The 12018-nt window shown below is 46.4% G+C and overlaps 1 protein-coding gene across 1 annotated transcript; it reads left to right on the top strand.

Annotated features, from left to right (window-relative positions):
• The first annotated feature begins 1306 nt into the window (after positions 1-1306).
• LOC123052553 (pentatricopeptide repeat-containing protein At1g05670, mitochondrial) lies at positions 1307-5219 on the top strand. The gene is made up of 3 exons (XM_044475792.1): positions 1307-3808; positions 3905-4006; positions 4419-5219. Exon 1 carries the CDS (start codon positions 1420-1422, stop codon positions 3658-3660), a length of 2241 nt encoding a protein of 746 aa, XP_044331727.1. The 5' UTR covers positions 1307-1419; the 3' UTR covers positions 3661-3808; positions 3905-4006; positions 4419-5219.
• The last annotated feature ends 6799 nt before the right edge of the window (positions 5220-12018 follow it).

Raw genomic sequence — 12018 nt, 5'->3', positions numbered from 1 at the left:
GCCTAGGGGCGTGCCCTGGGCTGCGACGTTGGGCACGAGTGCTGGCATGGCACCACCCTTTTAACGTTTTTTTTCAATATATTAGCCCCTTAGAACAGCTTACATAGGCCAAAATAGCCCAAAATCAAGCAACCCGGTGGACTAATCATGTCGGTGGGATGACCCGTTTCCTTGTTGTGCCGTGCCTGGGCCAAGGAGCGAGGCACGAGTGCGGTCTGACCCGCCAGCGTATTAGGCGTGCCTGGGTGGGCCATACCGTGCCTGGCCCATTTAGGCCAAACCGTGCCGTGTCGGTCCATCTGGCCTGGTCTGCTCATGTGTTGTCTCTCAGTACCATGCTTGCGCTTCCCACACATTCACCCACCACGAGCGATCCGTCAATGTTTAACTTCGTCTAGTCTGGTGAAGATTTCTCCCAAGGCGTTTCTGCTGCTTATACCACGAAAGAATGTGAGGTTTACTTTACTGCCTGCAGCTACTCCCGAATCACCATCTTTCCTTTCGCCACTTCGCCATGTGTTTTTTTGAACATCAGTACAGACACAAGCGCTCATACATGCGCGCATACACTCACCCTATGAACGCACACACGCACACCCTATCCCTATGAACACATCCGAGAGACTGAGCCGACATGTTATCTTGAAATTTAAGAAGTCACCATAGGCGCCTCGTCGTCGACGGGAACGTCTCCTTCCACAGAAAGCGCATCGCCAGAAATCCTGAAATAAATCCAGGAATAATGCGAGCACCAGGACTTGAACCCTGATGGGCCGGGATACCATTGTCCCTCTAACCATCCTTTGTTGATGCTCTAACAACGTTTATTTTTTCGTAACACCACCTACAGTTACATCATATGTCATCTGCTAAAGTTGTATTTTTGGTCCAAATGAATCAATTTTTTTGGGCACTTGCCTTATGTTGCATCATCCGTTGAAGATGTTCTAACTATCTCTCTGGAATAAGAGAAAATAGCCTAATGACTCTCTCAAAGAAAGTAAGAAGGGAAGTTAGTGATCATCTGGTTTCTCTTTTTTCCCTAAAAAACAAGTTTTCTCTCTTTTTTTTATTCAAGAATTTTGTCTATTATGTGAAAATGATCTTTTTTTAAATAGTTTAAATTGCTTACCACATGTGTCACGTGGTTTGTGAAAATAATATTTTAGCCATTCATCCATGAAAATGTAGTACTCCTACAAGTACCAGTAACGTGATATACGAGTTCCTACGGGAGCCACAGGATCTCGATCCAAGGGCTGACCAGCTTTTGAGGCCTCTCGCTCATAGCAGTTACGTGTACCTCGCGGTCGAGCTCCCGCAAGCCGCAAACCTCCTGTGCTTTCCCATCCGCCCATCTTCCACCGCCGCCGCCGCCGCCGCCACAGGGCGGTCTCCCCTTCCTGGACCCGCCGCCGGATGCTCCTCCGCCGCACCGCCGCCGCAGCAGCGCAGCGCTCCTCCTGGTTATCCCCCTGGCGAACCATCCTCCCGCACGTCGGCCCCGCCCGCCCTTATAGCGCTACCACCTCCACCTCCTCTCCACACCGGCAACGGCGCAGCCGCTGCCGCACACCGCAGTTTACGGACGGTTCGCTTACTACCACCTCTGCGCTCCGACCGTTCCCGGACTACTCTCCTCCCCGCCCCGACTCGCCGGCCGACGATGCCCTCGCGCGCCGTCTCGCCGCCGCGCTCCTCGCTTCGCCCAGCCCAGGCTCCCTCCCTCCTCTCCCCTTCATTCCCCTCCTCCGCCCGCTGCACCTGCTCCTCGCACTCCCCCTGCTCGCCTCCCACCCCAACCTCACCAGCCTCCTGGTCCCGCTCCTCCTGCTCTTCCCCTCCCGACCTCACCCCCATCCCCAACTCATCCAATGCTTCGCCATTGCCGCCCATCTCGCCGTGCGGGAACCCGGAACTGCGCGTGCTATCCTTGTACGAGCTCTTCGTTTCCCATCTCCTCATCGGCATTTCGTCGAGCAGTTCATCTTCACATACAAGGCCTTCTCGTCGGACCCCGCCTCCTTCGACCTCCTCCTCCCGTGCCTCCCCTCCGCCCAGCTGCTCCGCCGGCTCCGCCAGTACGGCCTATCCCCATCCCCAGAATCCTGTAATGCTGTGCTCTCCCGCCTTCCCCTTGATGAAGCAATTGCCTTGTTCCGAGAACTCCCCGACAAGAACGTCTGCTCCCACAATATACTCCTCAAGGCGCTCCTCAGTGCAGGCCGGCTCAAGGATGCACGCCAACATTTTGATGAAATGTCGTCACCGCCAGATGTTGTGACGTACGGCACTATGGTCCATGGCTACTGCGATCGTGGTGAGCTGGAGAATGCGGTGAAGCTGTTGGATGAAATGGCAGCAAAGGGGCTGGAGTCAAATGCGACAGTGTATACAAGTGTGATTGCATTGCTGTGCAATAAAGGGCAGGTTTCAGATGCTTTGAGGGTGGTAGAGGACATGACGATGCATGGGGTGGTGTTGGATGCAGTGGTGTTTACAACTGTAATGAGTGGATTTTGTAGCAAGGGTGATTTGGCAGCTGCAAGAAGGTTGTTCGAAGAGATGCAGAAGAGAGGGTTGGCCGCTGATGGGGTGACATATACCGCGCTTATCAATGGTCTTTGTCGGGCTGGGGAGTTGAAAGAGGCAGACAGAGTACTTCAGGAGATGGTGGACAAGGGATTGGATGTTGATGTGGTCACATATACAGCACTCATTGATGGGTACTGCAAAAGAGGGAACATGGTGGAAGCCTTCCGAGTTCACAATGAAATGGTGCGGAGAAGAGTGGCACCAAATGTGGTGACATACACGGCTCTGTCTGATGGACTGTGCAAGCAGGGGGATTTGCGTGCTGCTAATGAGCTATTGCATGAGATGTGCAACAAGGGGTTAGAGCTGAATGTTTACACATACAACTCCCTGATCAATGGCCTGTGCAAGTTTGGCAATCTGGAGCAGGCCATGAGGATCATGACAGAGATGGAAGCAGCCGGACTTAGACCAGATGTTTATACATATACAACTCTTATAGATACGCTCTGCAAGTCAGGAGAGTTTGACAGGGCTCACAGCATGTTACAGGAAATGTTAGATAAAGGAATTAAGCCTAGTATTGCGACTTACAATGTTCTAATGAATGGTTTTTGCATGTCAGGTAGGGTAGAAGGAGGAAAAAAGCTGCTCGAGTGGATGCTGGAGAAGAACGTCCGCCCAAATGTTGTAACTTATAATTCTCTTATGAAGCAGTGCTGCATTGACAAGAACATGAAATCTACCACTGAGATTTACAAGGGGATGCATTCTCAGGAGGTGGCTCCAAATGAGAACACATACAATATATTGATCAAGGGGCACTGTAAGGCAAGAAATATGAAAGAGGCACTGTATTTCCATCATGAAATGATAGAGAAGGGATTTAGACTCACAACAAGCTCTTATAGTGCTCTTATAAGATTGCTGAATAAAAAGAAGAAATTTTCTGAGGCAAGAGGGTTATTTGACGAGATGCGAAAGGAGGGTTTGACAGCTGAACCAGATGTTTACAGTTTTTATATTGACATCAGTTTTAATGAGGATAATTTGGAGTCGACCATTACACTTTGTGATGAACTGGTGGAAGCCAGTCATGTAAAATCTAAAGCTGGCACAAACTAAGACTTTGCAAAGGAGCATACGCATCAGAACGTGATTTTGGGATGTGATAGCAGCGGTATCCTAGTTTTTTCAGAATTGACAATATGTGAGACGAAAACAGACTCACGAAAAGCACCATCCTTTATGCCATCCTAAACTAGCAATTGAGGTATATAATCACTTCTTCGGTATATAATCACTTCTTCTAAGGGTGATGTGGATCATGGCCGCTATATAGCTCAACAATTTCTTCTATTTTGTGTAGAATGATGATAGTCTCCTTTCTACGGCCACCTTGATATTCCCTTGTAAGCTGTGGAGGTATATATGTGGGATGCGCACTGAGGTGTTTATGCACTTTTGCAAGGTAAGAGACATAAATGTCATATTTGTGAACCTACTGCTTCACATTTTTGTATTGCCTCGAGCATTCTTTGTTGCTATTACTATATTGATATTGACACCATCTTACAGAGTTGATGATCTATCAATTTTTTGTAGTTTGATCCCCGCAAAACAATAGTCACTCCTAGGAGTTTTTTAGATGTGCCAGTTGATTAGGTTGCTCATATCCTGCATCTGACCACCGTTCAGAATTCTTATGCGAGGGGGCATCTCCTTGTAATGGATGGATGTTCAGTAGTAATTACCGACAAAACAGAGTTACTTTGCTTGTCCTTTGTTTTATACTTCAGTAAAGAGAGTTCCACGTTCTCAAAAAGAATAAGTGGGTTACAGTACACAACTGTCTTGTTTATTTTAAGCTGCCCGCCTTGCAGGAGAAACGGTTTCTATCTTCATCAATTGTCAAGCAACAAGGACAGTGATCAGGCAAGCAGTGAGTGGATAAATCTGGTAGGGGAGTGTGCAGGGCTTCACTCAATTGGTAAGCAATTTCTGCTGATGCTGCCGTGATGGAAAGATGGACCTGGAAAGAGATAGGAGAAGCCAAGACAATAAGTATGCACGAGTGCATCCATTATAGGGTGGAAAGGAAGGAGTAACCTCTGTCGGTATTAATGAATAACTCTTTGGAAGATAACATTGAGAACTCATTTGAGCTCTTTGTTCTACCCATGAAATCAAAAGGCAGATGTAGTTCTTTGTTTTCACACTCGATTCCTTCACCAGTGTTGATGATAGGATCCAGCCCTGCTTAACTGAGCACTGACTTTGGTGTCCATCGTCGTCACATAACCACAGTCACATTGGTGATATAACAAAATATGGGAGGAGAAGGTTCTTTGAGATGCTTGAAATCATGTTTGTTTAGCTGATAGCATCAGGACAGAACAAGATTCGACCTTGTGCTGCCACAATGGTAATTGGGCAAAATATACTCTCTCCGTCCCAAAATTCTTGTCTTATATTTGTCTAGATACGGATGTATCTAACACTAAAATGTAACTAGATACATCTGTATTTAGATAAATCTAAGACAAGAATTTTGAGACGGAGGGAGTAGTTGATATGTGCATTGTAAGAATCAATTTGTTGTGTATGAAAGTCCTATGTATATTTATATACTATATAGAGAAAAAAGAGCAAGAAAATGCAAACGGAGCCTCAGGCTCAAGCTATTCAGTGGGTGCAACTTTTTTTTTTTGAGAATTAGTGGGTGCAACATTTATGTGCGTGTGTTCTCTATGCATTGCCTCGCCTCTGCTACAGAATAGCCCCCCGGGCGCCCCTGTCTGTTTTGTCCTCGAAACAAATTGTGTTTACACCCGCATTTAGTTGCAGAATAAGTAATACGAGCATATAAAGATTGTATGTGTTTCTTTCTCTCCTTACTAATGGACCCACCAGCTGGACACGTTTGGTTGCTCCCAGCGTTTTTTGCCCCTTGCATACTTGTCCCACTTGGGTCTGGTTGAGCATATGCTGGTTAAAAAACATCATCTAGACATTGTTTGACTGCCTGCATACCCTTTAACTTGGATGCCACAAAACGGAAGGCATTTTGTTTGGTTGCGAGCTTGTTTAGAGAAAAACACAAGTTAGGTTGTTTGGTTACATGCAACACATGCTGTCTGGTAACTTCCTCGTGGTTCACCTTACAGAAGGTAACTTCCTCGTCGTCTAAGGTCGGCACCACCTCCTTGACCTTCTCTAAGGCCGGCACCACCTCCTTGTCCTTCTCTAAGACCGACGCCACCTCCTTGCCCTTGTCTCCGGGCGCCACCACCTCCTTGCCCTTGCCTCCGGGCGCCACCACCTCCTTGCCCTTGCCTCCAGGCGCCACTACCTTCTTGCCTTTGTGTTCTCCATCTCGATATGCATTATGAATATCACAAAGTTCAAAGGATGATCAACATTCATTCATATCGTCCAAAGCCCATATATTTACCCACCAAAGGTGTTGTAGGGTGGAACCCTAGATGGAGATCTTTCACGAATTGAAGGGGAAATCCCTAAGAACACGAAGAACACAAGAGAGGGGAAACACTCAAATTAACTAGATCCAATCACACATATGCTAGATCCAAGAACACACAAAAGGTCACAAAGATTCAAGGACAACAAAGGAAAGATACAAGGCACTAGTTCATCCCAATCTTATGAGGAATGAGGTCTTGATGGTAGTCTTCCCCAAGAGGAGGTCTTGAATCCACAAGGGGATCTTCTCCTAGGAGGTCATGATCTCCTAGAGGAGTGGGTACAAGGAGCAAATCTCTCTAATGTCTATCAACTACTTTGCTATCCTCTCTAGTGAGCTAGGGGAAGAGTTTATATAGGCCAGGGACGAAATAAGAGGAAAACAGGGGTACAAGGGTCATTTGACCCTAAGTGCATGCAGGCACAGCCGGAGGGGTCCGGACACCCGGGGTAAAGTGACCGGGCACCCGGGGTCGTCGGGGAGTAGAAGACCGGGCACCCGGGGTTGAGGGCTGGGCACCCGGGGTGGCGTCTGGGAGGGGGGCCGGGCACCCGGGGGTGTGGGTACCCGATGGTTGGGGTGCGGGCACCTGGGGTGGACAGAGGGACCGCACCCTTTGGCGCCGTGGTCCGGGGACCCGGGGCATAGGAGGCCGGGCACCCGGGATGGTCCGAGGCCTCCGGTGTTTCATGTCTTGGGGTCCCTCTTCCTCCTCTGTCTCCCTTCTTCGATGGTGTAGATGTTCTCTTGAAGTTGAACTCCTCCTCGTCGTTAATGAAGCTCCGACAATACCTATGCATGTACACAAGAGGGATGTCAAGTAGTATACCATCCTCGAAGGGGTCAAGTGAACACGTGTAAAGGAGATGATTAACCTTTATGTATGTGAAGTAGATGTCGCACATGACTTGCCGAACGGACTCTTGACATGGTGATGTCCGTCGGATGCTCCGCATCATCCCCTCCCCCTTGGGAAAGATCCAATCGCGGATCAAAAACCAAATCACCATGGGAAAGAGATGGAGTCGCCTTGTAGGAGTGAACGTTCACCAAGTACTCATTGTCTTGAAACTCAAAGTTGGCACTCTCCAATGTCGCACCGGCTCGTGATTCCTTCAAAAGGAGCAAGAACAACAAACAGTTGGAAAAACAAATGTGGTTAGCGTTAGTGCAAAACCAAGCATTCAAGTGGTGATTCACCGAACAAGTGTTGTCATCATGCATATCATACGGTGCAACAAAGGATTGTGATATGGCATGTAAACACACAAATTGAGCGCAATCAAGGGTATCATGGAAGTAAGCATGCAAGTGGGAGGTAGAGATGCTAATATGTTTGACAAGTGATCTAGCATCTACCTCAAGGTCATCGTAATCATGCATAAAGTGCTCAACAAATGGTATATGGTGTGCATAGGTATTATTCACAACACCCAAGAAGATGTGTCTAAACACATGAGGCATCAAGTATATGAAATGTGCAATATGCAAACCAAAGTGTAAGACAATCCAAGCATAATGTGCATAGGGTGTAGTGAAAATCGTGTGGCACTCAACACCATAGAAAGAGCAATTGTTCATCATGTGTGAGGCAATCAAATCATTCAAGCTAGTAGTGGAAAGATGTAACATGCTATAGGTAATTATGGCAATCATGTCATGTGAGCAAATAGTAGGCATAGGCAATGCACATGGCATATCGCAAGCATGAACACAAAGCAAGATCAATGTATCATCATAGGAATGGATCATAAATGGAACATGGCAAGAACAAGCAATATCTCCACCAAGCTTGCAAATACACATACAAGTAGTAGAATCAATCATTATGTGTAATGCAAAGCATGGGTTACAAATTCATGGTAAAGGCATATGAATAAGCATGTCATGCAAAGTGAACATGGCAAGATGGGCATATAATATGTAATGGACGATAACCCATAGCCAAGTGAGGGCCATGTAGAAGAAATGCGCGAAGTCTTTGCGCGAAGAGAGCGGCGAGAAAGACAATCCATGGGATCCCAAGTCATCATTGCTCTCTAGAGCTCGTTTTGTCAACTGGTGGGATTGCCAGATTGACAAGTATTCATGGGTACCTACACAAAAGAGACACAAACCAAATAAATTGTGTGCGTAGTAAATGTACACATCATCCATCATGACATGTATGTGCTCGTGAGAGTTAGCACAAGTTAAGCATCGCTCAAAGAAATTGGAAACATGGTATATGAACATGTCATCCATCATGAAAGAATAGTTGTTATGTATAACATGATTGGGATGCGAATTTATCATACAAGTATATGGCACATCAATAGCATTTTCATTCATGGGGAGCATATGGTGCACACAAGTATTGTGATCATGCAATGGATAGGATGGATCAAAATCTCCTAAAATGTATGAGGAAACTATGGTGGTGTCCCCATGAGCAATAGTGGAAACATCATATGGAGAAAATGGAGAACATCCAAAACAACGCATATCCGAAGCTAGGTGGTCATGGCATGGCATATGAGATAAATGATGCTAAGGAAGTATATCAACATCATCACAAGAAAAACAAATGCCAATAACCATGGGCTTGTCATCTATGCCATATGTGCAAATTGGGTTTATGTTGATGGCATATGCATAGTCACTACGATGAGATTGCAAATATGACATGTTGTTGATCTCATGCATAGCATATGACAAGTCAAACAGATTGTCAAACATGATGTGACCGAGAGAATTATCACAAGAAATCCTATGTAACATGGCATCACAACTAATAGACTCCACATGGCAATCATCAAACTCATCATAAATGGGTAAATCATTGCATGGGGAAGTCGAACTAGCATGAAGCATGACAATAGGTGGATCAACAACATGCAAGCAATCAATGTCGAGAATGTCCCCTAGTGGGACTAGAGCATCACCTTCACCTATATTACTTTGTTCATTCCACTAAGTGGTGTAGGTGAGGTGGCAAAGACCAAATGGTGGTTATCATCTTCATCTTGATGGAACCATGTGGGGGGTGCATCATATTCCACCATGGCCATCGTCTTGTCCAAAGGAAGGATGAAGTCATCGCGAATCGGCGCGTCATCATATATGGGACCTAGCACCAAAGGAGAAGATACAATAGAGGCAAAGGTTAAGTTGTTAGAAATCGAAATGGCCTCACATGCCCTATCAACTACCTCACCCTCTCTATGTGGTGGTGGCTCACTCACTCCCTCAAGGTAGGTGCACTCAAAGTCAAATATGGTGGAGTCACTCATCTCACTCTCAATATGGTGGCATATGTCACTCAAGTCATCATACATCGCCGTGGTCGAAGGGAAAATCCCATGCTCAACCATCTCGTCACCGTGGATGAAGGCCGAAGATGGCATATCATCGCTCTCCTCCATGACCGAAGGGAAAATCCCATGCTCGATCATCTCATCACCGTCGCCGTGTATGAAGGCCGTAGATGGCACATCATCACTCTCGTCATGGATGAAGGCCGAAGATGGCACATCATCACTCTCGTCGTGGATGAAGGCCGAAGATGGCACATCATCACTCTCGCCGCCAACGGTGGAAGCATCATCTTGGAGCTCAGAGGGCTTGGACATATCGGTGGTACTAGCCTCATGCTCGACGTCTTGGAGTGTGGTCGTCATGAAGTTAGCTCGGGGTCGAGTAGACCTGGCCTTCTTGAGTTCTTGCTCCGCCTTGAGAGCACCAATGTGGTTGTCGTCGAGGGACTTGTAGTTCTCGAGGAAGATAATCTTGGAGATGTCGTTGTTCAATCCCATCATGAAGTAGAACTTCATCCAAATGGGGTCGTCCACACCGGCTCGTTGCAAGGCTTTCGTCATCTCGAGGAAGTACTTGTCGAGGGACTTGGATCCTTGGATGGTGTTCTCCAATTGGCATTGAATATGTTCCGTGTAGGTGGAAGGCAAAAACTCTCGTCGCATAGTGTTCTTCGTCTTGGGACAACTCATGTCAAAGGTCTTCGAAGGTGTATGAAGCCACCATGTCGACGCATAGTCATGGAAGTTACTTGAGGCGCACTTCACTTGGTCTTCGGAAGGGACTTGACGTAGCTTGAGGAAGTCGTCCATCTTGCGCTCCCACTCGAGATACTCCTCGGGGTCTTGAGTCCCATAGAAAGGAAGCTCGTGGTCAGTGTCGAGGTCGTAGTAGCTCATGGAAGTTGCGGACTTGAGCTTGGGGAGCTTCTCTTGAGCGTAGTCTTGAGGTGCTTGTAGGCAAATATGCCAAATGTCCAAAGGAGAAGATGCCTTGAAATCACTTGGTGAAGATGCCAAGGTAGATGGTGAAGTCGTTGAGTAGTTGTTGGTGTTGAGCTCTTGACCTTCACATTCTTGTTGGTGATGGTGTCGATGCCGATGTGACCTTGCCGGAGATGGTAGCTTGGAAGGATGTGCACTAGAGCGTCTTCTCGAAGATGAGGAAGATCTCTTGTAGGACTTGATGAGGACCTTGAGCTCCTCCAATTGAGCATCCATCTTGGCGTCCAAATTGTTCTTCATGGCATCGAACTCGTCGTTGTCGTGGAAGACCGGAGATGAAATGCTTTGCCTATCCATCACAAGACTCGAGCAAATGTGAGTGGAAGAAAGGAAAGAACTAGACCAAATGTACCTTTCCAATGTTGAAGATGGATCAATGATCACCCAATAATGTATCAAGGAAATAGCACAATTGGTACCGGATCTTGTCAATTCTCACACCTACACAAGTAAGGCTTATGGTGGAGCTTGGTGAGGATAGTGGCACGAAAATTTGATGCAAAATGTTAGCAAGAGTCAATAATGTTGGAAAAGATTCACAAATTCGCAAGTGAAACAAGTAGACCAATAGCAATATGTGGCACACGGAAACACATACACAGATAGATAAATGGGGTCGTGCAACCAAGGAATGAGCACAAAATGTGGAATCCACGGAAAACGCTCGTGTTGCACAACTCTAGAGAGACGCTAGCATGATTTCTCTATAGGCGGATAACACTTGTGCACAACCTATAAGATGCAAAATGTATCAACTTTCTATCCCAAGTATGCTATATATGTATGATGTTTCGGTGTTCCGCATACGATGATCCAAGATGATCAATATGGTAGTATGGTATGCAATGTGGCGATGCTAGGGCTCTTGCTTACAAGCTTCTTTGCTCACTTTTTGCTTAAAAGCTTATTCTCTTTTTTTATGGCCACTTATGCGAAATGCACAAACCAAGATAGCAATTGTGTATATGCGGGAACAATCTTGTGACACAAGGGATGATATGATGATACCAAGATGATACCACTATGATATGGTATGTATGCAATGGAAGGTATGTATCACTAATGTGTAAAGTAACGTTGCCGGCAATACTCAATGGCTAGTCTCGATAGGCAAGTGACGCAAAATGGGCTAAGGGGTTAACAACGTAATGGCAAGAATGTACAATGATGGGATACCATGATACCAAGATGATATAGAGGTTACTATTCTTGCTTACGGTTAGGGTGTCCAAATGGTGAAGTGGTCGATGGCGAATCCTTGTCGAAGGTGAGTGGCGGTGTTGTCGATGTCGAACCGTTCCTAGTTAGCCAAAACACCCTATGAAACGGAAAAACCGCAAACTCAAAATCTCAAAAGGAAAATGTCAAATGGTGGTAGCGGAATGCGTAGGTGGTTCCGGAGTTAGCAATGCGGAAGTGGTGGTGGTGGTTGATGACGAAGCGACCGTCCCTAAGTAGCCGAAACACCTTAGGAGACTCAAGTCACCCCTCAAGTAACCACAAATGCTATATGGAACTAAATGGGTTAGGTTGCGGAAAGCTATGGTGGTTTTGTGGATGATATGGTGGATGGCCTAGGCAAAGATGCCAAAATTTTGATGGAGTCAAATGGTGTTGGAACCTATCTAGATGGATTGGGGATGTCAATAGCTACTCAACGAGCTAAAGAACGTAAAAGTCGGACTCCGGGAGTGAAAGTTA

The sequence above is a fragment of the Triticum aestivum genome, chromosome 2D (assembly GCF_018294505.1).
Source record: "Triticum aestivum cultivar Chinese Spring chromosome 2D, IWGSC CS RefSeq v2.1, whole genome shotgun sequence".
Classification (NCBI taxonomy): domain Eukaryota; kingdom Viridiplantae; phylum Streptophyta; class Magnoliopsida; order Poales; family Poaceae; genus Triticum; species Triticum aestivum.
Note: the sequence above shows the minus strand (reverse complement) of the source record. Positions and strands in the feature narration are given on the sequence as shown.